General features: G+C 42.7%; 2 protein-coding genes across 5 annotated transcripts in view; one reads left to right on the forward strand and one right to left on the reverse strand.

Moving 5' to 3' along the window:
• LOC149322308 (N-sulfoglucosamine sulfohydrolase-like) lies at positions 1 to 12,317 on the reverse strand. 2 transcript variants are annotated; one of them, XM_089539210.1, is made up of 8 exons: positions 11,725 to 12,317; positions 9,003 to 9,163; positions 8,764 to 8,869; positions 7,442 to 7,592; positions 5,010 to 5,166; positions 4,670 to 4,751; positions 2,828 to 3,031; positions 1 to 1,255 (listed from the first exon to the last, which is right to left on the reverse strand). In XM_089539210.1, exons 1-8 carry the CDS (start codon positions 11,879 to 11,881, stop codon positions 696 to 698), a joined length of 1,578 nt encoding a protein of 525 aa, XP_089395336.1. In that variant the 5' UTR covers positions 11,882 to 12,317; the 3' UTR covers positions 1 to 695. The 2 variants fall into 2 exon arrangements, with proteins under 2 accessions (XP_089395336.1, XP_089395346.1); XM_089539220.1 differs by lacking the exon at positions 11,725 to 12,317 and adding an exon at positions 9,832 to 10,301.
• SLC26A11 (solute carrier family 26 member 11) overlaps positions 11,871 to 27,287 on the forward strand; it is a 27,649-nt gene continuing 12,232 nt past the window's right edge. The window contains exons 1-8 of one of the 3 annotated variants that reach the window (XM_089539189.1): positions 11,871 to 12,027; positions 13,989 to 14,308; positions 16,883 to 17,075; positions 19,463 to 19,548; positions 22,132 to 22,211; positions 23,314 to 23,456; positions 24,396 to 24,571; positions 26,491 to 26,563. In XM_089539189.1, coding sequence (XP_089395315.1) covers positions 14,117 to 14,308; positions 16,883 to 17,075; positions 19,463 to 19,548; positions 22,132 to 22,211; positions 23,314 to 23,456; positions 24,396 to 24,571; positions 26,491 to 26,563 — 943 coding nt within the window. In that variant the 5' untranslated portion in view covers positions 11,871 to 12,027; positions 13,989 to 14,116. Of the gene's footprint in view, positions 12,028 to 12,411; positions 12,542 to 13,988; positions 14,309 to 16,882; positions 17,076 to 19,462; positions 19,549 to 22,131; positions 22,212 to 23,313; positions 23,457 to 24,395; positions 24,572 to 26,490; positions 26,564 to 27,287 lie in introns of those variants that run through there. The other 2 variants (XM_089539194.1, XM_089539203.1) reach the window with 2 other exon arrangements.

Below are 27,287 nucleotides of genomic sequence, written 5' to 3' on the forward strand. Positions count from 1 at the left end.
TCAGCACCAAGACAATTTATTTACTTCATTTGTTCCAAAAATATTAGTTTCAGCTGTGCTAGAACTTGCATGTTAAAAAAGCCAGTTCCATCTGGCTGCTACTGACAAGTTGTTTCATAAACTTATACAATTGCAAAGGCTCTTTTAGACTTGCCTTCTCTTGGCATGCTAAGATGCTGGATGCTTCATAATGAATCTCTCTTCAGTGTCTGCCTTATGTGTGTTCTGAGGCAGAACTATCCTGGGAAAAGGCTAAACGAAGGGTTCTTCTGAATGCCTTCAGACTTAATCCTGTCAGAGACATGTTCATTGACCATAATCGGGATGAGACCAGCCCACCTTGTCATCCCACAGCTAGTTGTGTTATTGGGCAGACCAGCTACTGAGTGCTCCATTGGGTACTTTGGGGTATTGCTTTGGCATCAAATATTTTGATACAGGATAAGATAGTGTATGCATAGGTAGTAATTAAAATGCTGACAGGCTTGATTTCCCCTGCTGTGGGTAGCAATCATGCTTTTGCATTTGACTCTGGCCCTTCCTCCACTCATTAACTCACCACCATTTAGGCTCTGGAAACTGCAGCAGTTGCATGTTTTACGCAAGCAGATTTGATTTACAACAGATCTTTTCCCATTGTCTCCCTTCCAAATGAGGAAGTTAGTAGTCATCACCAAGAGGAAGGAAGAATAAAATCACAGTTCATTATGAAGTGGGCGACACTGGGGGCTGGGCTTATCCTCCAGGACTCCATCAGGCACACAGACCCAGGGGTCATCTGTTTCCCACTGCCATTTCAGCAGCAGCCCTTGGAGCTCCTCAAGAGCCTGGGCATAGCGGGAGTCAGAAGCTACATTGTGGCTCTCAGTGGGGTCAATACTGTGATCATATAGCTCCCAGCGTTCCCGGTAGTAGTAACTGTGCAGGGTCTTGTTCCAGTGAGTGGGCTGCCCTGCCTGGGTCCTGTTCAGTAGGTCCTGGAAGGTGGGTGAAACATAGAAGTCTTGGTCGATGGGAAAGGCAGTGCGGTTCTGCAGATTGTGAATGAAGCGCAAGGCCCCCTGCTGTACAGCCCGCATGGGGTAGTGCATGGTCACCTCATGGAGGCTCTGGCTTGCAAACACAGTTGCCCATGGTGGCTCCGAAGACAGCGCTGGCAGCAATGACTTCCCAGTGAGTTGCACCAGTCGCTTTCCAAAGAGGCTGTAGCTGGGATATGGCACAGAGAACCAATCCAGAATGGTGGGGGTGATGTCTGCAGAGAGTGGGGAAAGGAAATGCATCAATGATGTGTATCTGAGGCAGGGGGCAGGACTATAATCTTTGATACTTTAATAATTTAGGTGGGGTACAGACTGCCCAAAAAGGGCAGTCTGCCTGCACTTTGTCTTGCTGCGCGAGGAAGCTGCAGCAGGCAAACTGCGTGGCTTCCTCATGCAGCAAAAAGAACCCGCAAAAAGTGGGTTCTTTTTGCGACGCGATTATGATGCCGCAGTGCGCCAATGGCACACTTGCGACGTCACAATGGCGTCACAACATGCGGACGCTAAGCATCTGTTGCGTCAAAATGGCAGCGCCCATCTGTACAGGGCACCGCCATTTTGATGCCCTCATCACATGCGAGGGGCATCTGGAAGCGCTGCCCTTCGCCCGTAACGACGGCGCCCCATTGCGCTTGTCTGTAGAGCACCTTAGTAAGTTATTGGCTAGGTTGGATGCTCCTGAATCTTGGAAAAAGTCCATGGTTCCAGCCAATGACATACAACTTCAGGAAACTACTTGGAAATGAATCATCTCATTTAGTTACAGATTGCTTAAAGCCAGTTCTAATTCCAAATCCTTACTTTTACTTTGGCACTAGGCATCAAAATCTCAGTACTAGTTAATAAAGTAAATGCTAGTTAATACTAGTTAATAAAAGTCTTATGGTCATTACATCACATTAGGACTCGGTATGTGATAGTTTTGCCTTAAGGTTGCCATAAGTCAGAAACGAATTGTAGACACAACTGTAACTTACTCTGACTGCCCCCTTCTCTACAGCTTATTTCCCTCTTCTGCCACTCATGTGAGACAGGATGAAAAGACAATAGGAGGAAGAAAACATGGTAATATCTGTCATTTATAGAATCTGACTTTTCAAGTCAGTATTAAACTCTTCTACTGAGTCAGAATGAAAGAATGAGAACTCTCTCTTCTGTTGTTCTGAAAAGAATAGTCTTGTAAGAACCTAGAAAGAGAGAGGGAAGCCATTTCATAATAACTGCTGGAAGATTTTTGCCTTCTCTTTCACCCTCCTTAGATAGGAATTTCCTGCATGCAAATTCTTCCCCCGCTCTCTCATTCAAACTAACCATGTGACTTAGGTCACTCCCCTTTGGGACTAACAGAAATTCTCTCTCACAGACTCTCAACTGAACTGCATGTTTTCCATCTTCCTCCTCTCTCAACATTCTTTGGAAAGATGGTGAGATAAATATTTCTTTTTACCTAAACTGTTCACTAGCTATATTAGAATATAGCTTCTATGTAAATATAGATTAAAGCCATTAGTAAACTTTTGTTTGAACTTCAAGCTATTTGTGTTGTTTTGGGAATCAGTCTCAGTTCTTAGGGAAGCGGTTAGACAAGAGCACATTTCTGCTACTCTGCTAATTTAAATCTAGACCCTAACAGGCTTGGCTTTGACATTTAATATTTTTGTTTCCTTAGCAAAGGTTGAAGCCTTAGGAAGCTTAAATTACCCCACAATAATCAAAGTTGTGTCCACCACTTCTTAGGTTTCTCCACAGTGTAAATGCACAATCCATCTCTCAGCAGATCTTACCCAACAAGCTGGCATAGGCATTGCTGAATTGGCCCCAGCGTGCCGGATGCTCTGGTGAGGAGACAAGGAGAGGTTCAGCTGTGCCTGACCAGTACAGGTTAGTTCTGCCACTGGGGAAGGGGATACCATTGTCTGAAGTGTAGATGACAAGTGTGCTGTTGTGGAAGCCAGCACTCCGTAGTTCCTCCAGAATAAGACCAATGCCTGCACATCCCACAGAAAGAGAATTAAATGGCCACTGTACAGAAGTATCCAGCACCCATGTTCAACTCATTTGTACACTGTACCGGTGTGAGAGGAAACACCTTCAGAATCCCTGTCTCAGAAGTGAATGGAGCTTGCTCTTTCAGAAACCCAGGATCTTTCAAATCTTCAGTTCCTCACCTGTTCACATTTTCATGGAATTGGGGTAATCTAGTCTCACTAACAATTAACCACTTTGGATAATGAAGACTTCATGGAGAGATTTTCTCTCTAGGCCTGAGATACGAAATACTGTTTTGCTTTTTACAGTACAGTCCGTCCTTGCCTTGCACGGGGGATCTGTTTCGGATCCCGCCGCGTAAGGCGAATTCCGCCTATGCTCGAGCCCCATTGGAAACAATGGGGCTTGTGCGCGGTGGCGCGGGAGCGTGCGGGGTGCAACAGGCGCGTGCGCCCATTCAATTGAATGGGACGCTCCGCCCCTTCCTCCCCGCGCGCACCCCGCGGCTTGAGCGCGTATGCTCAAGGCCGCATATGGTGTGCCCGCGTATGGCGCGGGCGCGCTGTATATCTAAAAACCATATCAAAAAATCCACATGAACATCAAGGCTTCCTGAAAGTCTAAAATCCATTGTAAGTACTACATGTATGTTTGTGCTGTACACTATTTTGCTTTACTGAAGAGAACGCCCCATTCATTTCCTCAGAGCACAGTGGTGCTTTTCATTCTTATGAAATACTCAATTCTAAGCCAAATGTGTAAAAAGTAAAAATACACCTCACTATAAAACATTCCATGAATCTTACTGCATTTTAACAGCGAGATAATTCCAGTCCTGCATGTAGGTAGTCTCTGTCTACCTCAAGGATGGGGAATCTTTTTTGGCCCACCAGTTCTTCTGTCCTTTCTGTAGCACTGAGCCGTGGGAAGGACCTCATCACTGATCAAAGATAAGAGCTTGGACTCCACCACCACACCACCACCACTCAATCTTACAAAAAAAGACTGCCTTTCTGTAGTGCTTATCTGGGAATAATATTATTTATTTATTTATATCCTGCTCCCCCTCCCCCCGAAATTGGGACTCAAAGCAGTTTACAAAAAAAATGTTTAAAATGCACAAAATACAAAAGTTAAAAATAATTAAACAATCAGGAAAAAATTAAAACCAGATTAAAACATACATTAACACACATATACACCAACACAGCAATTAGAAATATCCAGCACACTGTGTAAGATTGGTGTTATATCATTACTCATCAAATGCCTGTTAGAATAGAAAAGTCTCCATCTGAGAAAAAAAAGTATGGATGATGCCAGTCTAACTACTTTGGGAAGAGAGTTCCAGAGCCTGAGGGTAGCCAGTGAGAAGGCCGTCTGCTGTGTTCCCACCAGGTATACCTGTGCGAAAGGTGGGGCAGAGAGAAGGGCCTCCCCAGCAGATCTCAGAGCATGTGCTGGTTCATAAGGGAGATTTATCCTTGATTATTAACTGGAGATATATGCATGGTAGAAAGATACTGATTTGAGAACTAAGGATGTAAAGGAGGGTGAGTCTCTGGAGCTGCCAAGTGATGTCCCAGGAAACAACGTACTCTGCCAAGTCAAAACCCAGTACTGCAGCCCTGGCCTACCTTGATCCATGCGCCCAATGGTTGTGTACTGAGCAGCCAAATCTGCTCGAGCAGCTGGTGTATCCTGCACAAAATATGGGACCTGAGGGCAGAAAGCAAAAGCAACCATTACTAGAAGCTACAGTTGAAAGAAAACTAAGAAAACAAAAGCTAAGAAAACTATCTGAAAACTGGAGCAGGTGGGGGAATATCCTGGACACTGGAGCTGACCAACCATTGTTCAGTGATTCAAACACCCAGTTTGGCACTGAGGAAAATGGAGGGATATTGCTCTCTGAAGCATGCCTGCAACATGTGGCCTACCTGGACTTCAGATGGAGGAACATACTCCATGTCTCACCTGCACTTGCTCTGGGCTGTACTGCTGGGGTTTCCAGTCTGGGATCCAGCCCATTCCAGGCTCTCCGTTACCAAATTTCTCACAGAAGGCTCCATACTGGGGTTGGGAATGGCCACAGCGATGAGGATCATGGAAGGCAACATAGAGGAAAAAGGGCCTAAAAGTGAATTCAGAAGAGGTGTGGGTACTATCATCAGTTGTTCATCTACAGCAGGGCTAGATAGCTGTGGCTAAACTGGAGGCCAAATTCCTATATCTGGAATCTTAAGAGCTGTACAGAGTGCCATTGGTTTTCTGGTTATGCAAAACATGTATTAAAGAGGAGAACTGCCACTCCTAGAGGCTACCAGAAGAAGCAATTCCCCTCAGTTTTTCTGCTCCTCAGCACTTGTCCACTATTCACCATGAACTCCTCCCCAGCAACCAAGGATCTCATCACACCAGGCCCTTCTTCTGCTATAAAAGTATTGGAGATTATCACACAGGGTAAAAAGGGCGTCCTTGTCCCATCCTTTTTGTGCGATCGGCGAAAGACTTTCAAACGACGTCATGCTTATCCGGACATTATCCCATCCGCAATCACGCGAAAGACTTTCTGATGACTGGAAGTGATGAAAATGATTTTTTTTGTATAGTATTTCTAAAAATGTGTTTATAGTATGTGATCTATTGATTGTTATATGTATGTTGTTCATGACTATTTGTTGTGTATGTTTTATATGTTTTTTTGGATAATAATTTTTTTTTAAAAAAAAAGAAAAACTTTCTGATGACATCGTGCTGATCCTGTTGTCCTGTCAGTGAGGTGGAATTGTCCCATCATGTCCCTTCATTTTTGAATAACGAAATAGCCCATTAATACTAGTGATAGGACAATTGCACTTCACTGACAGGATAACACGAGGTTTATTATAGTCTTTTGCATGATCACGATAAGGACAGAAGAGCGATCTGTGCAATGGGAGTTGCTCTCTTCCCTTTTGCATCATAGGAACCATTCCAGGACTGCAAACTTCATTTGCACTAAAAACTTATCAGTCACAGGATTTGGGATTGCCCACCCAATATCCCCTGTTCCTGCACCTTTTCCTAATTTGGCTTCATTTCTCTGATGGTCACTCCCACTTTCTCATTTGATTAGAATCATTTATCTTTTTATTTAAGCCACAAACATGCCTTTTATACACAGAAATATAAATGAAATTAAAATAGTATGATGTTTAAAAAGTCATTTATCACAGTACAGAAGAAAAATAGCTTCCCAGTCTTCTGCCTCTTTTCATGGTGGTGGTGGTGGTGGGGGGGCTTCCTTATTTAGGATGGATCAGACTAAACTAGCTGCTGGCTTTAATCTGCCAGCATTTAATCAGAAGCAAATGAAAGGCCCTCCCTTCCATCCCAACTGCCACTGCCATGGCCTCAGAGGGAGAGAAGAACTAGCAGTATGTTGGATGTAAACACCCTCCACCACCATTCCTTTTTCCTTGTGTGTCTTCTCTTATTTAGATTGTAAGACTGAGGGAAGGGAACTGACAAATTAACAATTTGTAAACTGCGCTGGGAGCCTTTGTGGCTGAAGGGTGGGATATAAATACTCTAAATAAAATAATAAATAATCAACTCTCAAGCTCTAAGCAACAAGAATGGGCAGAACAGGGTCAAATGAAATGCTTATTAAAACTATAAGACTCTTTTCCACTTACATTTCCAGGTTGTGTGTGTTTGTGTCACACACACACACACACACACACACACACACACACACACAGAATAAGGAGACAGGGATTCTGGAACTGGGCTATGCAGATGGAAAACGGATGGAGAGGCAGTGAGCAAAGTTTTGCCTTCTCAGCTTTTCTGAAAAGCCCCAGTTGGGGGTGGGGATGGTCATTTGCCACTGGATTTTTTTTCTATAGACCAACCCCCCCGCCCCAAAAAAAAAAAGTTTACAAGCTTCTTGGTTACTTTGCCATCCCAAACCGAGAGGAAAACCACACCCAAGGCATGACCACTGTCCACCCCCTGACCACCCAAAATCAACATTAAAGCAGAACTGAATTATTGTACTAGAAACGGTAGCAGGAAAAGCAGGTTATTAATGGAGTTTTGTATTAATAAAAAGAAATGCTTTCAAAACAGCCTCCCAGCAAGAGAACAACAGAAGAGGAATGATGCCATGTGATATATGACACATCACACACTGCCCAGCAAAAGACACTGTCACCCAGATTTACCTGCCTTGTGTGACAAAGTCCCAAATTCTCAATATTGCCACTCCGGCTTGCACCAATTTCCCTGCAGCAAACCCCTGAATGTGAGTGAGAGGTGAGACTCCTCAAATGCCTGAACGCCCTCTTCCAACGGGTACACAGGCGCTGAAGAAAGTGATCCAATAAAATTAATCCCAGCCCGCCCAGGCAATGAAATCTTACTTCTCATCCTGACTGTGGAGGAATTTCCGAACAAGTAGTTTGATTCGAGTGATGTTCCTTCCTACTTGAAGGACGGAGCCATTCTCCTCAGTGTAGGCAAAGTCAAAGGGATACACTGCCTCGGGCCCGACATGTTTCTTTCCAATGATTCCTGCAGCAGAAGAACATGTACAACCCATCAGAGACAGGAATACTGAAAAGCTGATATAACACTTTATACTCCTCCAGTATTCTGACACACCGTGCACTGCCCAGCTTTCTGCAGCCATTTTATTTCAGACAAATCTTCCTTATGTCTTAAGTCAGGTCATTCCTAAACTCACAAGTTTAGGACAAACTCTTAATAGCATTATTGATACTGGAAATAAAATAAAAGTACATTTGCAACAAAAAAGAAAAAAAAGAAAAAAAGATTTGTTGTTCAAAACTATTGACTGTCATTCTAGAGTGGTGATATTTTAGATCTCACTTCTTTTTAAATGGGAGGCTTTTGCCAGGACCCAAGGTATCCACTCCCAGTTTTTAAAAGTTATTCCAACCCTGTTCAGGCATTCTTTCTGAATAAAATGAGGGCATAAAGTGAGTAGGAAGCATCTGAACATCCCAACTCTGCCCAGTCTTGGCTTTTGTATGTTAAGCATGGAGGTCTCAAACATGAATTTAAGAATGTCCAGCTGAACATATTTATAATCATCCCTTGAAAGGTTAAACTGAATGGGCAAAGGTCAGAATTGGAAGAAGCAATGTTGGGTATAAGTTTGGCATATGCATGCCTAGGTCCCTATGCTATTTTTTCCTTTATGTATTTGGGATGAATGCTATGTGCCCCACTACATGTTGTTGGACTATAGCCATCCCTCACCACCAGTTATGTTGGCTACAGCTTATAGGTTTGAACAACTGCAGCTGAACAACACCTGGAGGACCATATAATCCACAGTTTCTGGGATACAAAGAGCTTTTTACAGAACCATAATCAGATAGAAGGTTTGTGCCCCATAGTAGCTTACAGTCAAAATTTACATGTCAGGAGATAAATCACATATACCTTCTACCTTCCCCTTTACTCATCTATGTACAGCTCTGGAGCTTAGTCTATATAAAATCAACTGCACCAAGGCATGTTATAAACAAGAGAACAGAATAGAGCAGAATTCAAAATAACTGTTTCTTAATTAATGTTCATATTTGATTGCAAAGGAAAGAATACTTTAGGAATGTGAGCATGCTTAAGGGCCAGCTCAGAACAGGAGGGGATTTGGGGTTCTAGTCTAATTAAGGGTGGGTGGCTTGGAAGAAATCTGCTCTTCTCAGCAACTTACCAGTCCGGATCCCTGCCTGGCTGAGCAGCAGGGGGAGGCTCCGAACACTATCAAAGGAGTTGAAGTGATGCACATCTTGGTGCAATCCATACATGCCATTTTGGTGCTGTGAAGAAAGAGAAATCATTTGTAACACAAGCAAGACACAGTGTCCAGCGGGCAGGCAATAAGGTCACAGAGCAGAACCAAATGGTTTCTCAGCACTGGCATTTTCTTCATTCCCATTTAGCAGGTGTTACCTGGGGCAGGCCTGTCAGGATGCTGGCCCGGCTGGGAGAACAGCTACTAACAGAGGTGAAGGCATTTCGAAAGATCAAACTGTGCTGGGCTAAGGCATCCAGGTGTGGGGTATCAATGGCTGTGTTGTTGTACACTCCACTCTCGAAACCGCCATCGTCCGCTGCCATGGAAGAGGAAGATCAAGCAACAGACTGTAAGATTACTCTCCCCATAGCAGCTGTAACCCCAACACTATTGCCTATGAATATTTGTTATGATTCTCTAGCTGTTGGACTGAATTCTGTCATCCTGGCAGAGCCTAACATTGCTGGGATGTTAAACCCCTAAAACCTTGAAATCATAAATACCATTAATTGTACCCTACCTAAGAGCCATTGTAGCAGAGCCGTTAGAATGCTGGACCATGATTTGGGAGATCCAGTCTTCACCAAGCTATAAAAGGGTCCAAAACACACTGCAGAAATAATCCAGTCTGAGACTGCTTTAACTGCCCTGGCTCAATGCTAGGGAATTCTGGGAACTGCAGTTTTCTGAGACATTTAGCCTTGTCTGTCAGAGCACTCTGGTGCCACAACAAACTACAATTCCCAGGATTCCCTAGTACTAAGCCAGGACAGGTAAAGGGGTCTCAGACTGGATTATTTCTGCAGTGTGTTTTGGACTAGGTGACTTTGGATCAGTTAATTCTCTCTCTCTCCTTCAATGTACTTCACAGGTTTGTTTCTGAGGATCAAGTGGGGTGGGGAAGAGCCCTTGGCTTTCCTGGAGGAAATTAGGATACACAATATATTGCAGAATGTGTTCTAACTGTAACGTCTAAATACATACACAAGGTGCATTGTCCCTCCAATGTTCTAACAAAAGGATCCATTGAATCACAGCTGAAAATGTAGCTGGGGAATGTGAGTCACCAAGTGGTTCCAACAGGCCCAGAGGCTCCCTTAACTCAACTAGAGAGAGAGAGGAGGAACTTTAGAGAGTAGGTGCATCACACCAGTCTCACATAATGCTGGTTCAACAGGCCAAAGCTGTGTGTGTTGGGAGACACACACATGATCCCACCCCTCTATTTGATAATACCTGCATATTTCACCACACGACTGCCAGGAATGGCTAGAACCATTCACCTGAGTGCCATTGACAAGATCTCTAGATAATCCTTCATGATGTTTATTGCTTAGTTGCTAATTTCTGATATTTGGGGCTTTCAACTCCCATAAGCTCCAGCTACTTCTAGCATCCTGGGAGTTGTAGCCTAGGGGCACCAGGTCATGAGAGGCTGTCTTACATCTTGAGTGTCTCTGTATACTAAGGGTGAGAGTCATGCAGCCCTCCAAATGTTGCTGGACTGCAAGTCCCAGCAGCCCAGCCAGGACAGTCACTGGTGAGGAATGCTAGGAGTTGCAGTTCAACAATATCTGTAGGGTCATATAATCCCCACCCTTATGTATAGGGTTGCATTGTTTCCTGGCAGCCAATAACTTTTAATGCGATCATTACTGTTTTTCAGTTTGGGGGGAGGGTTGGGGTTATGGGGTTTTTAAATTGTAATTTTTAATTGTTTGATGTTTTAATCATACTGTTGGCATCTGCTTTGATTCCTAGTGAAAAAGCGTAATGCTAATACTACTACTAATATTAATAAGAGTATGGCAGTAGGATAGGCAGAAAGTCAACAGGAAATGTCTTCTTTCTTCCCAAAGGGGCAGACAGCAGCGCTTTATAGCAAAGCCTTTGACTGCATAGATCATCAAGGTCTATGGAATGCCCTTAAAGACATGGGAGTGCCAACACATCTGATAGTCCTGCTGAGGAATCTCTACTCAGGACAAAAGGCTACTGTAAGAACAGAACAAGGAGAAACAGAATGGTTCCCAATTGCCAAAAAGACCAGACAAGGCTAGTATCCTGTCACCCTATCTGTTCAACTGGCATGCAGAATGTATTAAAAGAAACACAGGCTTGGACACAGAAGAAGGAGGAGTGAAAATAGGAGGAGGGATCTCTAAGATATGCAGATGACACCATAATACTAGCAGAAAACCTCCCAGACCTGGAATACCTTCTTCTAAGGAAGATCAAAGAAGAAAGTGCAAAGGCAGGCTTAATGCTGAACATAAAACCAAAATAATGACCACCGAGGACCTTCACAAGTTCAACCTAAACAATGAAGAAATAGAAATAGTAAAAGAATGGCCATAGCTGGGATCAAACACTGATAGAAATGAGGATTGCAGTCAGGAAATCAGAAGATTAAGAATGGGGAGGATGGCTATGAAGGAACTAGAAAATATCCTAAAATGCAAAGATATACAACTGAGCACAAAAGTTAGAATCGTACATGCCATTGTATTCCCTATGATTCCCATGTAAGCAAATGCATCTGAGGAAGTAGATTTAGTCTAGGAAAGCTCCTGCTGCCCACTTCTTTCTCTCAGTGAGTCTGAAAGGTGCGGCCCAGTCTCTCTGACCCCAGAGACTGACCCCAGGGCTGTATCTCTGCACAAAGGTCACTGCTAGAGAGCCATTGCGGCCTAGTGGCCTCAGTGTTCGACGGAATGACTCTGGAGACCGGGGTTGGAATCATTCCTGGGCCCTGGAGGCCCACTGGGTGGCCTTGGGCAACAGGTCACACTCTCTCAGCCTCGCAGGCCCCGAGGAGGCGGGGCTGGAAAAGGAGGACCCGAAACCCAAGGGGCCCCGGTCTCCCGGCTGGCTCACCCACGACCAGGAGCACGTTGCGAGCTCCGCCCGGGGCCCCCGAGGCCCAGCATTGGCCCCCCAGGAGCAGGAGCAGGAGGAGGAGCAGGAGGGGCCCCGCTGCTGCCCCCCGGCCCCGCAAGGCAGGCGGCGGAGGAGGAGGAGGAGAAGGAGGCATGACGATGGCGGCTCTGCAGCGCCGGAGACAGAGAAAGGGCCAGCCCCAGGCCTGCCTCCTCCTTCCCCGGGCGGGTCACATGAGGAGAGGGGCCCTCCTCCTCCTCAAGGGCCGGGTCCGGGAGGGATCGTCTGGGATCCTCGGGGGTGAGTCAGGGGCAAAAGGGGCTCAGGGGAGGCAGGCCTCGGGTGCCGTCCACACGGGGGGAAGTATAACCCGGTTCCAGGCCGCTTTAGCCGCCGTGCGCCGTGCGAGGGAGCCCTGCCGACTGCGCCTCCTTTACTCCTCACTTATCTCCTGGGGAGCCTGGGAGGCGTCCTTCTTCCTGGCGCCAGGGCTCTCTCTCTCCCCGGCAGAGAAGGCCCAGGGCTTAGTTAAGGGTTTGCAACCCTTAACTAAGCCTATCACTGGTTTTCCTGGCAAAATTTGTTCCGAGGGGGTTTGCCTTTGCCCTCCTCTGAGGTTGTGAGTGTGATTTGCCAATGTCAGTCAGTGGATTTCCCTGGCCAAACAAAGATTCGAACCCTGGTCACCACAGTCCAACACTCAAACTGCTACACCACACTGACTTCTTTTACTTACCCCAAAGTAAATGCAGTTATCCTGTGGTTATGGAAATATGGTTTGGGACTATTTGGGACCAGAAGCTAGAGCTTGCAGGTAAGTTTCAGCTGTTAACCTTCAACTAAACGTTAACAACAGATGGTAAAGTTTTTGTTTAAACTGTTGTTTCCACCATCTGTTTTAGAGAGAAGGATACTATTGAAAATAGAAGTTAGAAGCATGGCAAGCAACTGGATTACCAAGAACAACAGGAATTGGCTTAATAAATGGCTATAGACAACTCCCTATCCAGGGAATACACAAGGTGGCAATAGTGGAGCAATTCTTTTGCTCCAACCTATGTATATTTACTCAGTTTGCTTCACTGGGGTTTATTTATTCCCCATATAAATGTAGTTTAAGCAAATATAGGCAATGCTACCTTGAAATAAGCTGTAGTGGCTATTGACTGTGTCAAACCAACCTTTGATGCTATTTGTTTATGGAGGATAAGCTCTGTTATCTTCCCTGCTCTTTTGCCAGGTCACCCCTGGCTGAATAAACAAGGTAAGCAGTTGTTCAGTGTGCTGCTAAAAAGGCAGTCTGAGAACTGTCCCACCCACCTGACATCTTCCATAACTTTTTGTGGGTGCACTTCGTTGGGTTGTGTGGGCCAGTAATACAGTATATTCAGGGCTCGGTCTGCTATTTTGTTGATAGAGACAAGGTTCAGATTTCTGAGCGAGAAGTAGCTTCTACTGAAGCAGAGTTAATCTGCTTTGAGAGAAACACTCCATGGTCTGCTTTGCCTGTTTCCCTAGCACAGACATCTTGTCATGATTTTTGTTTCATAATAATAATAGGGTCAGTGTGGCGTAGTGGTTTGCGTGTTGGACTATGACTCTGGAGACCAGGGTTCGATTCCCAGACCAGCCATGCAAACCCACTGGGTGAGACGTACTCTCTCAGCCTCAGTGGAATACAAACTTCCTTTGAACAAACTTTGCCAAGAAAAACCCCATGTTAGGTTTGCCTTGGGGTCGCCGTACGTCAGAAACGACTTGAAGACACATAACAGCAGCAGCAACAGCAACAATTAGAAATGTATAAATATCATTTGACACTCAATTACCTCTGGGTACATTCATTGCTTTACTTTGAGCCTGGTGTTTTTGGTTCTTATTATTCATTTAAAATATATCTATCTTTCATTAAGTAAAATTGAAGATGGCTTACACCAAAACCTAAACCATAACGTAACAGCTGAAAATGTTAATCAGAAAACTGTTAAGGTGTTAAAATAACAGTGTTTTCACAAAGACGAATAGCATCTAATAGCATCATCTTGGTCTCTATCACATATATGAATTAGTTTCTAATCATCAGAGGATACCATAGCATTGCTTTCCTCTGAGCACAATCAGTCATGGTACTGTTGATACTAAAACAGAAAACTGTTGGAACATCTTCACCATTTCCCATAAAAGGAACTCTCCCCTTCCCCCATATCTCTGAATGAAAACCATTTCTTCCAGCAGTAACATGGAATTCTGATTTCTTCCAGCCATAACTACCTGAGATGCCATCCTTCATGGGTTGCCTCCATGACTCTGAAAGGCCCGGTAATGATTTTGATCCTTCCTGGACTGATGGATCCCAAGTGAGTCAACTTGAATTACTCTGAGGGCAGCCATGGCAGAGAGAGACCAAGAATGGCAGGGACTATGCTGCAGAGCAGCCAAGAAGAGACTGCCGGTGCTCAGGTGGCTACCCAAGTATTCGCTCCAATGGCTGCAGCTCGATTTTGTTGCTGGACTTACCGTGGGGCTGACAGTTGTGCCTCAAGCTCTTGCGTATGCTGCAGTGGCTGGTCTTCCAGTGCAGGTGAGGTCACCATCTTCTCTTAATCTGCTTCTGAAAGCATCTGATTGGTGAACACATGCTCCAGCAGCATTTTTTGAAATCATATGTACTTAGAAGGCATGGGGATCAGTTTGGTTTCCAGTGGTTTTTGATCTACCTAGTCCTGGAACAGATCATAGAATCATAGAGTTGGAAGAGACCACAAGAGCCATCCAGTCCAACCCCCTGCCATGTAGTAAATCTAAATCAAAGCATCCCTGGCAGATGGCCATCCAGCTTCTGTTTAAAGACTTCTAAGGAAGGAGACTCCAGGTGAGGCTGATGACCAACAGATAAGTGCTTTCAAGTGATACAAAATTTGATTACATTCTATACCTGTGTATAGGTCGACTACATGTATAAGATGAGGGCAGGTTTTGGGGCCAAAATTGTGGATTTTGATAGGATCAGTGGATAAATTGAGGATAAAATCTAGAGGCTGCTGCCATCTACCCATCCAAGTATTCAAAAAAGCCTTTTGCCATTCTACTCAGAGAAGGGGATGATTCCCTTTTTCGATAAAAGTTAAAATACAGCACTAACTCTTATCAAAATAAGGAACCATCCCCTTCTTTGAGTAGAGTGTCGAAAGGTCTGTTCTGGGAAAACCAAAAAGAAGCACCAACCCCCTCTACTCCCTCTACTGTGGCACCACTTCTGACCTTTTTGAATGCCTGGGTAGGAAAATGGAGGCAGCTCTTTGGTGCTTTCCTTCAAAGGTCCTCTGAGAGAGTAGAGGGGATCAGTGTTTCTATTAAGTTCTCCCAGGATAGACTGAACTCTCTCACCTTCCACCACTCTACTCAGAGAAAGGGATGGTTCCTTTTTTGATAAAATTAAGCTTCAGTACTTACTTTGGCCTGTGGATAAACAAAGATTTTTAGGTCGATTTTTTGACTAAATTTTCTACACATATACACAAATATATACAGTAAGTTATTTCCATTTTGAGAGAGAGAGCACGAATGCAGTCTTGGTATGACAGTGGCATCTGTTTCTTATTAACCTGTGATGGAAATTAAGGTACCAAAGACATTAGAAAGAATGGAAGCCACTGAGGAGCAAGAAGCCAGCAGGCTTGATAAGTGGAGTTTTGTGTGAAGTACCAAACTGAGCAAACAGCATTCTGGATGTTCTGCTTTAGCTGGCAGCTCTAGGGGATGCATAAGAATTTAGGCCAGAATCTGCCACATGCATGTATTCATATAAGCACTTCTCTCACTTGGCACAGTACTGTATCCACATGGTTTTTCTTTCTGAGCTTAATGGACTGGGAACTCTGGACAAGCAGTGCCTTTTATACCTTTCTTATCTTTGTCAGTTCTGTATGAGCCTTTGCCTGAATTTGTTGAGCCAGCACTCATGAATACTTCTATACACAGCTAGGCTTAGAAATACCCTTCTCAAATGCATGACCATTTTCGTAGTATGCAAGCTGGGACCAACACAGATACAGCCATATATTTATGTATCTACAGAATTGTACATGTACAATCCTATACATGGCTACTCAGAAGTATGACATAAAGACTAATTCCAGTTGTCAATTCCAACTAAAACAGACTCACTAAATCAATAGCATGCTGTAGTTGAATATTTATGTAAAGTCCAAGGATTCAGTGGTTAAAAATGAGCAGGGACTCCTAACTGGATTTAAGCCACTGAATCCAGTATCCCTAGTCAGATATGTAGCGAGTTGCAGGCTAAGTGTTGCCCAGAGAATCAATTGTCATACTAAAAAAGGAAAAAAGCCCAGTGCAATGAGTGAGAAGTTGTTAGAACTTGTGAATTCTGAAAGGTTCAACACTTGTGACTGCTGTGAGGTAATTCTAAGGATGCTGAGCAGGAATTACATGTCTGTCTGAAATACTTATGGTCCTGGTTCTTCTTTCTGTTATTTCAAGAGGAACAATTCTGAGACATACAGCCTCAATAGACCAGCCATAAAGGTGGGCATCAGGGCGGAGTAGGGGTGTGCCGTCCACACGACACATGCCCCAACTTCACCCCCATGCTGGCATGATGCTGCACGCTCCACCACACTGTGAGTGATGTCACGGTGCTCCTCTGGCATTGCGTCTAGATGACACAGTGCCAAAGGAGGGCCAAAAAGCCACACCATCAGCAGCTATGGCTCCCTTTCTATGGTGGAAAAAGAGCATGGCCCAAATCCGGCACTGAAAAGGGCAGTCTGTTCAGCCTCCTACTCCCTTAAAAAGTGCTTTACAAGTTTTCTAAGGTAGTGCTACTCAGAGTGGTGCTCCATAGACCAGTGGCACTCCAATGAGCCATTGGCTGCCAGTTCCTGGTGTGTTTTCATAAAAGAAAGAAACAACTGTAAACAATTAGCACAAATATGGTACCAATCCCTGGAACATTTGGAAAAAATATTTGCCAGTCTTCCACATCAGATAGCTTGGGACACACTGTCCTAGGGGATAACCAGAGGTTGTATTATTTGCTGGCTCTTCACAATCTTTGTGTCCTTGTTGTGTTCCAGAACTGTTAGACCTCTATGATCAGTCACTAATGGCCTTCCTCATATCTTCCTTTCAGTATGGCCTCTATTCCTCCTTCATGGGCTGCTTCGTCTACTGCCTTTTGGGCACCTCAAAAGATGTAACACTGGGACCTACAGCTATCATGTCACTATTGGTCTCGTCATATGCATTCCATGACCCCACCTATGCCATCCTGCTTGCTTTCCTCTCAGGCTGCATCCAGTTAGCTATGGGGCTACTGCATCTAGGTAAGAGAAGGCTAGATGTTTATTGCTTGTCAAGTTCACGGCCTGTGGCTAATAGCAGATTAACCAGATGTTTCAGAAGACAGATCTGTCAAGATGACAAAACAGTAGTGAACTACAGCCTATTGCCTACTTCAGCATTTGGATATCGGAAACAAAACTTTGAATTCATGAGGCTACCTGCATATAGTGGGTCCTTATCTGCTGGGGTTTGGTTCCAAGACCCCCTGTGGATAACAAAATCTGTGGATGCTTGAATCCCATTAAATACAGTGGCATAGCAAAATGGTGTCCCTTATATAAAATAGCAAATCAAGGTTTGCTATTAGGAATTTATACTTTTTTGGAATATTTTCAAGCCATGGATGCTTGAATCTGGGGTTGAAAAATAAGGATAAGGAGGGCCGACTTTCCTTCATTGGATCCAGTGTAATTTTTAAAGACATAGCAATGTTAGTCTGGCTCTGCTGTGCATGCAAAGTGACCTTGTAGCATCTTTGAGACTAACAGAGAGAAGAGAGAAAGAGAGAGAGAAATTGGTACCTTAAGCTTTTGTAGGCTAAGGCTGCATCCGCACTGCAGAAATAATCCAGGTTGATACCACTTTAACTGACATGGCTCAGTGCTGTGGAATTCTAGGAATTGTTTGTTGTAGCACCAGAACTCTCTAACAGAGAAGGCTAAATAGCTCACAAAACTACAGTTCCCAGGATTAAATAGTATTTAACCATGGCAGTTAAATCAGTGTCAGCCTGGATTATTTCTAAACTGCAGATGCATCTTGTGTCTACTTCCTCAGAGATATAGAATGAAATGTCTAGAAACAGACCTTTATAAGCCAGCTGTGTATGTATGAATAGCAATAGAAATGCAAAATTTGTGCTTATGGTGGTGGGGTGACAAGTTTAGTTTTACTGTGGTTGCTGGGAGAGAAAGGTGAGTAGATAACCTTATGAATGGTGGAAGGAGTAATTGGAATTTAGTCTGATGCTGGCAGGGAACCAGCATCTATGGCTCAAAACAGTTGGGCAAGATAGAGGGGCTTCCAACTGCTCTAGGGACAGGGCATGCAGATAACGCATGCCCCTGGAGTGTCTGGAAGCCACACGGAGAGTGCACCCAGCCAGGAAAAGCTGGCCTGACAAAGAGCAGAGAAAGTCCACTCTTTACTAGCATCCTGTTTAGGATCACAGCGGCAGCTGTAGTCCTGTGTTGATGGGGGGGGGAGATGTGATGAACTGACCAAGAGTGCCCTCTTGCAGTTGGGGATTTAACTAGCATTATCATATGTACAGAGTGCCATGTCCATAGTGGATAAGATGGTGTTCCCTGGAATGGATTGTAATTTCTGCAAAAAGTCAGTAGTGTCCTTCACATTTCTGAAAGTGTTGGTGGCATATGGTCTAACGACATTGTCCATATATCCAGAGGCACCAACTGTGAGTGTTCCAATGCTTGAGATGATGAGCCATCCAGTTCTTTTATGTATTTTGGGTAATAGGTAGAATGTGCCTGGTAAAGGCTGCTGGGATGGGTCAATTTGGATTTGGTTCTGCACCTCTATTAGAAATTCCTATCTATTACTTAAAATTCCTATCTATTACTTAAAATACATTCTATCTGTTACTCACTATGGGGATGGACTACAAGCAATTCCTATAGATTCTTCATCATTGAGTATGTTTTTGTAACGATAGCCTTTTGGCTGAAGAAGGGGGTATAAATATATTATTATTATTATTAATCAGTAAGTGTATTAAAACATACATGCACACACAAATATTTCTACATGCTTTCACAGAGTAATACTTCAAATATGTAAAAATCACAGAAAAATACTTTGGAAGTTGTAAAATATTGTGTACAAAAATTATCTGGCTTTTCCTTGTTTAGTCCCAGAGTTACAAGTATACTAGTTAAACTGGTTTCTATCTAGAATGTCAACTTTAGGCATGAGCAGTTCAAATGCAGTGTTCAGAAGCCTTCTCTTCCCAGCATTCTCCTGTGGCCTGTGTTTTTACAGCTTGAGAACAGCACAAAACAGAGGATTTAAGAATCTATGAAGACCTGAGAAGATCAGGTGCTAGGCAAAAGGTTCCAGTGGCTGCTAGAAAAGTAGCTTGTGTATCTTAACAGGCCCAAATCCTGTGTGAACCACAGGCGGGATAAATAGCAACAGCCCATGGAATTTCATGAGCCCAAAACAAACAAAAAGATAACAGGAGAAGTGGCAGCTATTTTGAGGAGAAGTACTGAAGCCTAGCTGGAATTGCCAAGAGGAAAGCTTTTAACTGAGCTTGGCAGTTGTGATGGGCATGGTGAATAAGGTGCTAATGACTGTGTTAAGCCAATTCTTCCTAAGACTAAATGAGAATTGTTCTTCCTGGCAGGTTTCCTCTTGGACTTTATCTCTTACCCTGTTATTAAAGGGTTCACTTCAGCTGCTGCAGTCACCATTGGCTTCAACCAGGTCAAGGTAGGCTATTCCTTCCCTCATTTAGAGCTTCTTTTGTCTATTATTCCATCTTAAGCAGTCTGGTAATCAAACACTGTTTTGTTCAGCTGACCTTGACTGTCTCTGTGTAAAACTCACCTTTCCAATTTGTAACTCTAAAAGAAAGGCCTTGACTTATTAAGTGAAAGGGCCCAAGCTCGACTCAGGCTTGCATCCTTCCGAGGTCGCTAAAATGAGTACCCAGACTGTTGGGGGCAAATTAGCTTACTTGCTAATTAGCTTACTTGCTGTTCACCACTATGATCTTTGGAATAGCGGTATATAAATAAAACAAATTATTATTATTATTAACATGGCTGCTGAGTACTTGAAGAATTTTGCAGTGATTATAGAGGACTGATTGTATAGGGAAAAAGCAAACAGGATTCCAAATGTTTGTTTGCACAAACTTTATGGAAAAAGTGCTTTAATTTGGTTTTTCCTTCACATCATATAGGAACTTGGATGTTTCTGTTCTTGTGAGAGTCTAACATCCTAAGTATTTAATGTGCTAGGAAATCTTGCCTATGCTTTCCTTTGTGCTTTGTAATAGCTGCATAGAGAACAATATCCTATTTCCCTCTGTAGCAAGGATTGCAAAGATTCTTATTTTCATACTTATGGCAACCAAAGATACTCTAAAATGGATATGTCAGTTGCAGTTACTGAGGGCCCCTGTTGTCTTCCCTACTTACAGTTGTGCAGTGCTTTCTGCTCAGCCCTGTGGCACGCATACAGCTACACAAAGCAGTTCCAGATGTATATAACAATGTACATCCCTTTGCTGTGATCTCAAGTAATTGTGGTGGTTTGAAAAGCAAGAAGGCTACATTTAGTTATCATAGATACTCAACTATAAGTCAATCTCATGTATAAGTCAGGGGCAGATTTGGGGGCCAAAACTATGGTTTTTGGTATAACCCATCGATAAGTTAAGAGTAAAATTTAGAGGCATATAACAAAGGATTTAAAGGATTAAGCCAAGAAAGACAATGCCAAAGAACTTTAAAAATTCCAGCAGGCATAACTGTTTGTGCTCACCTTAAAGGCTTGATAGATGAGATTGTGTGTGTGTGTTTCAGTGCTGTCAGGACAGATTACACTCTTGCCTTTCACCAAGGGATGGTTCCCTTTTTTAATAAGAGTTAAAGTAAAGCACTTAACTTAAACTGTGGATAAATTGACTCAGGTTTTTTAAGTCATTTTTTTAACTAAAATTTCTAGACTTATTTGTGACTATATACAGTATGTTTCCTATAAAGCTCAAATAAAGATTGTTATCTGAAACACTGGACAGCTTCCTCTACCTCTTCCACTGCTGTAGGTGTTCTCTTTAGACTTGTGGTTTGTCAAGTACCTTGCCTTATTAGTGTCATCACTTCAGTACAGTCAGGTCTGCTGTGAACTTAATAATTTCCTTTGTGGTTGACCACAGTCAGCTGTTACTTGCATGGTGGGCAGCCAGTGATAGCAATCTATGATGAATGTCACTTCTAAGTATGTTTTGAAAAAGAAGTCACAGTTTTTGTTCTTGAATTGTAAGACTTTGAAGCAGCTCAGGCCAGCAGTGGTAGAAGCCTTCCTCAATTTAAAATATTGTTGTATGAGCAAATATTTTTCTTTACTTTTTGCAAATGACAGGGAGAGAGGAAGAACAATTTTTCTTATTGGAAGTTTATCTTACTAGGCATTAAAAATACTGTGCTGGGCTGAAGAGGGAATTGTAAGCATGATTAGAATTTTACCTTTTGGATATTTAATTGGCTATATGGATATATAGATTTTTGCAAGGTTGGGGAGTAGGAGTAAGGAGTAAAGACGTAAGAGATTTTTACAGGAATAGGAATAAGGAGTAACAAAATATATTTATTACTCCTTATTCCTGTTATTATATTGTACACATAAACACCAAAAAACAATTTTATTATATTGCACTGGGGAAGGGACTGGGAGGCAAAGAGAGACACTTACACACACACACAAAACACATGCACAAGCCTTGCAAAGCAATCAGGTCTTTTTCCCAGGGCTGGAGAGTAGGACTAGCTAGGTTGGCAGAAGCTGGGACTAGTGATGGGAGCTCAACTTATCATGCGGCACCTGAGCCTCGAACTGGCAACTTGCCGATTTTTCAGTGAACAGAGTCAGCATCTTAACCACTTGAGCCACCACATCCCTTGAAAGCTATGATTCTAAGCAAATTTAGGAAGTGTATTTAAAGATCCACAATACTAGTTATATTTTGATTGGGATGAATGGGCTGCTCTTGTTTTAGTAATAAACAGTACTGTGGGAAACCAACGGGGGATAAATACTATGTCTTCCCTTTACGTGGGTTTCCTGGCTAGTCCCTGATGGCTAGGAACAGGAAACTTGGGGGAAAGAGGCGAACTTTCAGTAACAATTTCTGTAAGGTTGTTAAGAATCTCTTTTTTCAGATGATCTTTGATTTCTTTGAATCATAACATGTATTCTTTAGATGTTACACATGTGTGTATGTTCATTTGAATTGTTTGACCAGCTAGATTTGAGATGATCTGTTGTTTTTAAAAATTATTTTCATAGACACTCCTAGGCTTACAGAACATCCCACGACAGTTTGTCCTGCAAGTGTATTACACCTTCCGCAGAATTGGTGAGACAAGGTAAAGGATGTCTCTTAATGTTTGACATCTAATTTTGCTCCTCCTTAAAAGGTCTTCTTTCTGTGAAAATGTCAAAGATACAGTGGAAACAGTTGATGAGATAAAGCAGAGAATAAAAAACAGCTTTGGGATTGTTCCAAACTAAAGTAGCTTATTTTTTAGCAGCCTTGGTTCTTGATTTTTGTCAAACTTGATTGACTGTTGGTGCAGTGAGGAAAGCTGTTTATATTGGCTAGATGTGGACCTGACTGAAGCCTCCATTTCCTCCTAAGCCCCATCTCCTGCCAGCCAGCTAAATTGCCCTAACTGGCTTGCCTTCCTTGCTCCATGCCAGAAAAAGCTGTTATGGGCTTCTGGGGAAGAGAAATAGCCTAGAACATGGCACTTGTCCTTGCTTTGTAAAGTTTGGCTTGTAGTTCTTACAGTAGTTGAGTCAATCATGTATGTTTGCGGTGTAGTGTACATGTTTCTTGCAGGAATCAATGGTTGGATCTGGATTAAAGTTTTCAGGCTCTTCCCACCCAATTGAGAGTCTAAGGGGTTTGACATATGGGCCATTAAGGCCAGCCTGGGGGTGGAGTCAGGGCATGGTATCCACATGATGCATGCCCTGACTCCGGCCCCAGGCTGGTGTGATACTGTGTACTGCTCCACATGGCTTGTGGCGTCATGGCACCCCTCTGGTGCTGCATCTACATGAGCGCAGAAAAGTTGTGCATTGGTGGCTATGGCACCCTTTCCAGGGCACAAAAAGGAGCCGACTGGGGCTGCAGTATGCGGTTGCCATAACCCCCAATCCGGCGCAGATAGATGTGGCTGCAGGCTGCCCCTCAGGGGCGGTCTGTACAGCCCCTTACTGGCACGGGAATTGGGTGATCTCTGGGCTAGAAGAGTTTTATACATTTGTGAGGTATGCTAAGTGGGTGCTAAGGTAAGGTATGTTAAGTGGGTGCTAAGGTGTCAGTTATGTCTCCTGTATGCAGGTCTAGTGGCTCCACAGAAAGGAACTGTGCTAAGAAGGAAAATGTGTTTCTGGGGAGGTTTCATGGGGGTCTTTGGGGTCCCTTGGAACCAAGATACCAATGTTCTGACTAATGTGCAGGATCTGGGATGCCATCCTTGGGGTTTTCAGCCTGATATTCCTTGTGGGATTGCAACAAATGAAGAAGGGAATCCCTAGGATCCACCAGATGGAAAGGTTGTATGTCAGAGCCAGTCAGCTTATAGTCTGGACAGCAACAACAGGTTTGTCTATCCTGTTCTATAAGGTAACTTTTTGCATTTTGCTTTCTCAACAGTGGGCTGTTAATGTATGTTGAATATCTATATGTTGTTATCCTTTTGGTGGTGAAGCCTCTAATGTGGCTTGCATAAAACAGTGTGGCAGGTTAGGATGCTCAGTTCAGGGAGCCATTGTAGTTGCATTTCCTCTTGTGAGGAAAGAGAATATTGTCAGTTCAGCTGGGTTGAAAACCTTAAATGCAGAATGGCTGCAGAGTGAGAACTAGTCCTGAAGATAGGCTGAAGAAAAGGAATGCAAAGGACTGAGCCTGAACAATCTAAATAAAATAAAAAATGAATAGTAGAGAATGAGGCTTGGACAAGGAAAATCAAACAGATAAGAAATAGAAGCTGGGGGTGGAGCAGGTTGAGATTCTCTGAAGCAGGTTGAGGTATTCCTAGTTCCTATTTCTGTTTTTGCAAACTGAAATAGAATTTATATAAAATTATTCTCAATGTGTTTTTAAAATGTCACAGATGGGAGCTGCAACTAATTTACTATAATTTATTTAAAAATAAATAAAATAAACTAATTTAAGTCTTCTCTTGTCTCTTTCATCAGTCAGACCCAGTGGTGGTCTGTCTACTGCAACTGTTCCCAAAATTGGGCCTTCCAGGTGTTTTGAACTTCAACTTCCACAAGCCCCTGCTAGATTGGCCAAGAGTCATTAATTCTGGGAATTGAAGTCTAAAACATCTGGAGGATTAAAGTTTGGGAACCACTGGACTAGTGCAAAATCCTCTTTCTATGATAAGATACCACATCAAATAGTTTATCAGACTCATAGTCATTATGAACTAATAGAGGCTTGCCAGTCCTGCTTTTTCCCTTAGCTGTATATTATAGCTACCATTCATGACTGTCTGGGCAGTTCTTTTATTGTAATGCTTTCTTTCTTGCAGCCCGTAATGCTCTTGTGGTCTTGTTTGCTGGTCTTGTGGCTTATTCCTTCCAAGTGACTGGATTCCAGCCATTCACTCTCACAGGAGCCACACCCCAGGGACTGCCTCCATTCCAGCCACCACTGTTCTCCAAAGTCACTCCCAATGGGACAATTTCCTTTCAAGAGATGGTGCAGGTGAGTGTTCCATTCTGTATTCACTTCATAAGAAGTGGGGAAAAACAAGGCAATTCATAACAATCAAAATTAGTACAATTAAAATTACAGCCAGTTCAGGTTTTATGATTACAACTAGGAGGGAAATCAGTAGCCAGATTTAGGCACAATCCTTTAAATATGGCATGAAAGGCTGCCTTAAAAGGTAATTAAATAAATGGTTTTTAAAAATAAGTAAATATATAAATAAGTGGCTAAATCAGTCATGCCTCTCTTAAGTAAATCCATTTTTTCTTTATATAGTGAGGATCACTTTGCAGTTTCTGGGGGTGCATCTACACTATAGAAATAAGGCAGTTTGACATCACTTTAAGTGCTGTAGTTTCATCCTATGGAATCCTGGGATTTATAGCTTTACAAGGTCTTTAACCTTCTCTGTGAAAGAGTGTGGTGCCTCACAAAACTACAAATCCCAGGATTCTGTAGGATGGAGCGATGGTAATTAAAGTGGCCTAAAATTGCTTCTTTCTAAAGAGAAGATGCACTCTGAGTCTCTCATGCAGGCAGGATCCTAGGTGAGATTTGGAATTATCCCTTTCTGTACCTCTCCATAGTTTGGACAACATATGAAGCCTGAAGTCTTTTTCATGTGTATACTTCTGTATAGTTGAAATGTGATTGTGTAGTATACTGCCCATTGCTGTCTAGATTTGAGCATTGGGGCACCTGCCATCTTAGTGTTACCAAGCCTTGAAATTCTGATTTCAAGGGAAGACAGAGGAGGCAACTGACGTATGCTGTTTGAGACCTATTATGATGTTGTCTTGCATATTATTTTTGGCTGAAAGAGATCTTGATTGAAATTCCCAGATGATAACTGAATACTCATTATCACTTATCGTGTTCTGTTGCATATTGTTGGTGGGACAAGAAATGAAAAACTCTGTACATTACAGTTCTGTACATTAGAATTAGTACAATATGATATGAGTATATTCAGTGGTTATTCCTTTTTGGCTGTAAATTTTACAACATATTAATTTTGTATTGAAATAATCTTCAGCATTTATAGATGCACATGCGCTTTAAAATTATAGCGTTACAACTTGAAATCTATCTGATCACGATTGGATCATTCATGCTTTTGCTGTCGCTAAAAGATTCATACTCCAAAGTTGGAAACATAAACATTTACTGTCATTCATTGATCAAAAAATTGTACTGCTTTAGCTACACAGCAGTATGTATTTTATGCACCCTACCTTCAAGAAAATGTATATTTGGAAATATTTATTTATTTGTTTGTTTTTGAGTGTTTATATCCTGTTACTCAGCCACAGAAGCTCTCAGAGCAGTTTATAAATTGTTAATTTAGGAGTTCCCTGCCCTTAGGCTTACAGTCTAAATAAGACACAAGGAACAGGGAATGGCAGGGGAAAGGGATAAAGTCCAGCAGATATAGTTTTTATCTCCCTCGAAGACCAGTTTGGTGGCAGTTGGGATGGAGGAAGAGCCTTTCATCTGCTTCTGGGTCTAGGAATGGTGGAGCTCTGTGAACATAAGGTGTTGAAATCACATCTACTTCCCTCTCCCTTTCCATTCCCTCCCATTTTTCCTTGTTCTTTTTTTTTTGTAATCATAGTTTTAAAATCTAATTTTAAAAAAATACATCAGGTAGGAATTTTTGAATCAACTTCAAATTAAATATTTTCTGTAATCTGGTATGAAGTTTTGTGCCTTCCTGGTTCAGGAACTGGTTCATTGCAAACACTTTGAGTTAATAATGGTAGGCTACTGCATGGACAGCACCTGCTTGTCAGATACCGAGACGTGAGTATTCGCTCCCTATGTCTCTTACATTTTCTCCATTGATATTGATGTATGTCCTGTTTATAGATTACAGAAGTACTGAAATACACACCTCTTCTTCCTTTTTTCAGGCAATGGGTGCTGGCCTGGCTGTGGTGCCTCTTATGGGACTGCTAGAGACAGTGGCTATTGCAAAAGCATTCGGTAGGATCCTCAACTTCTCTGGGCACTGAGAACAGGGGAAGTCTTTTCCATATGCACAGGGCAGTTGATGAGATCTGGGAAAGAAGACACTTTTCTTGTGGAGAGGAGGCAGTAGTGATGCTTAAACTGAACTATGATAATTCAAATTCAAATTATTTGCATCTCCTAGAGAAATAAAGATACCATTAGAAGATATGTTTATACGTGGGTGAAATATAACTGAACAACTTTTGGCTCTCCAGATGTTGGACTTCCTGGATAGGTTTGATAGATACTGTAGTGTAACTACATCTGAAAGATGTTCCCCTGCTATAAACTGAAAAAGAAAGTCTCTTTAGCCTCTTAGTAATTCTTTGTATGATCTGTGTGTGTTTGTGCCTTCAAATCACCTGTAAATTTATGGTGACCCCATTAATTTCATAAGTTTTTCTTAGGCAAGGAATATTCAGAGGTGGCTTTGCCAGTTCCTTCCTCTGAATTGATACAGCTGTTTTATTGCCTGTGCCTTCCAAACTAAAAATATGACTTGTCTAAGTCAGATAAGGGTAGAGCAGACTATGTGTTGGGATATGCTTTCTTTCTTACTAGAATTCTGACAGGACCCAGAACAGATTGCAAAAAATATACACTTGAAACTAAAGAATTTTGAGCCAAATTTGATTTGAGTGCCAGAACTGAACAGCTTGAACACCCTCCTCCAGGGAAAAATCTGCTACCATTACCT

Source organism: Sceloporus occidentalis, unplaced genomic scaffold (genome assembly GCF_023333645.1).
Source record: "Sceloporus occidentalis isolate IW3139 unplaced genomic scaffold, rSceOcc1.0.p SCAF_1, whole genome shotgun sequence".
Lineage (NCBI taxonomy): Eukaryota > Metazoa > Chordata > Lepidosauria > Squamata > Phrynosomatidae > Sceloporus > Sceloporus occidentalis.

Bases quoted from the DNA above. Each gene is read 5' to 3' on its own strand.
- LOC149322308 (XM_089539210.1), bottom strand. From the start codon at position 11,881: ATGCCTCCTTCTCCTCCTCCTCCTCCGCCGCCTGCCTTGCGGGGCCGG. The intron at 9,164-11,724 runs GTGAGCCAGCCG...CTTCCATGGCAG, and splicing joins CAACGTGCTCCTGGTCGTGG to CGGACGATGGCGGTTTCGAG. The intron at 4,752-5,009 runs GTGAGACATGGA...TTCTGCCCTCAG, and splicing joins ACAGCCCAGAGCAAGTGCAG to GTCCCATATTTTGTGCAGGA.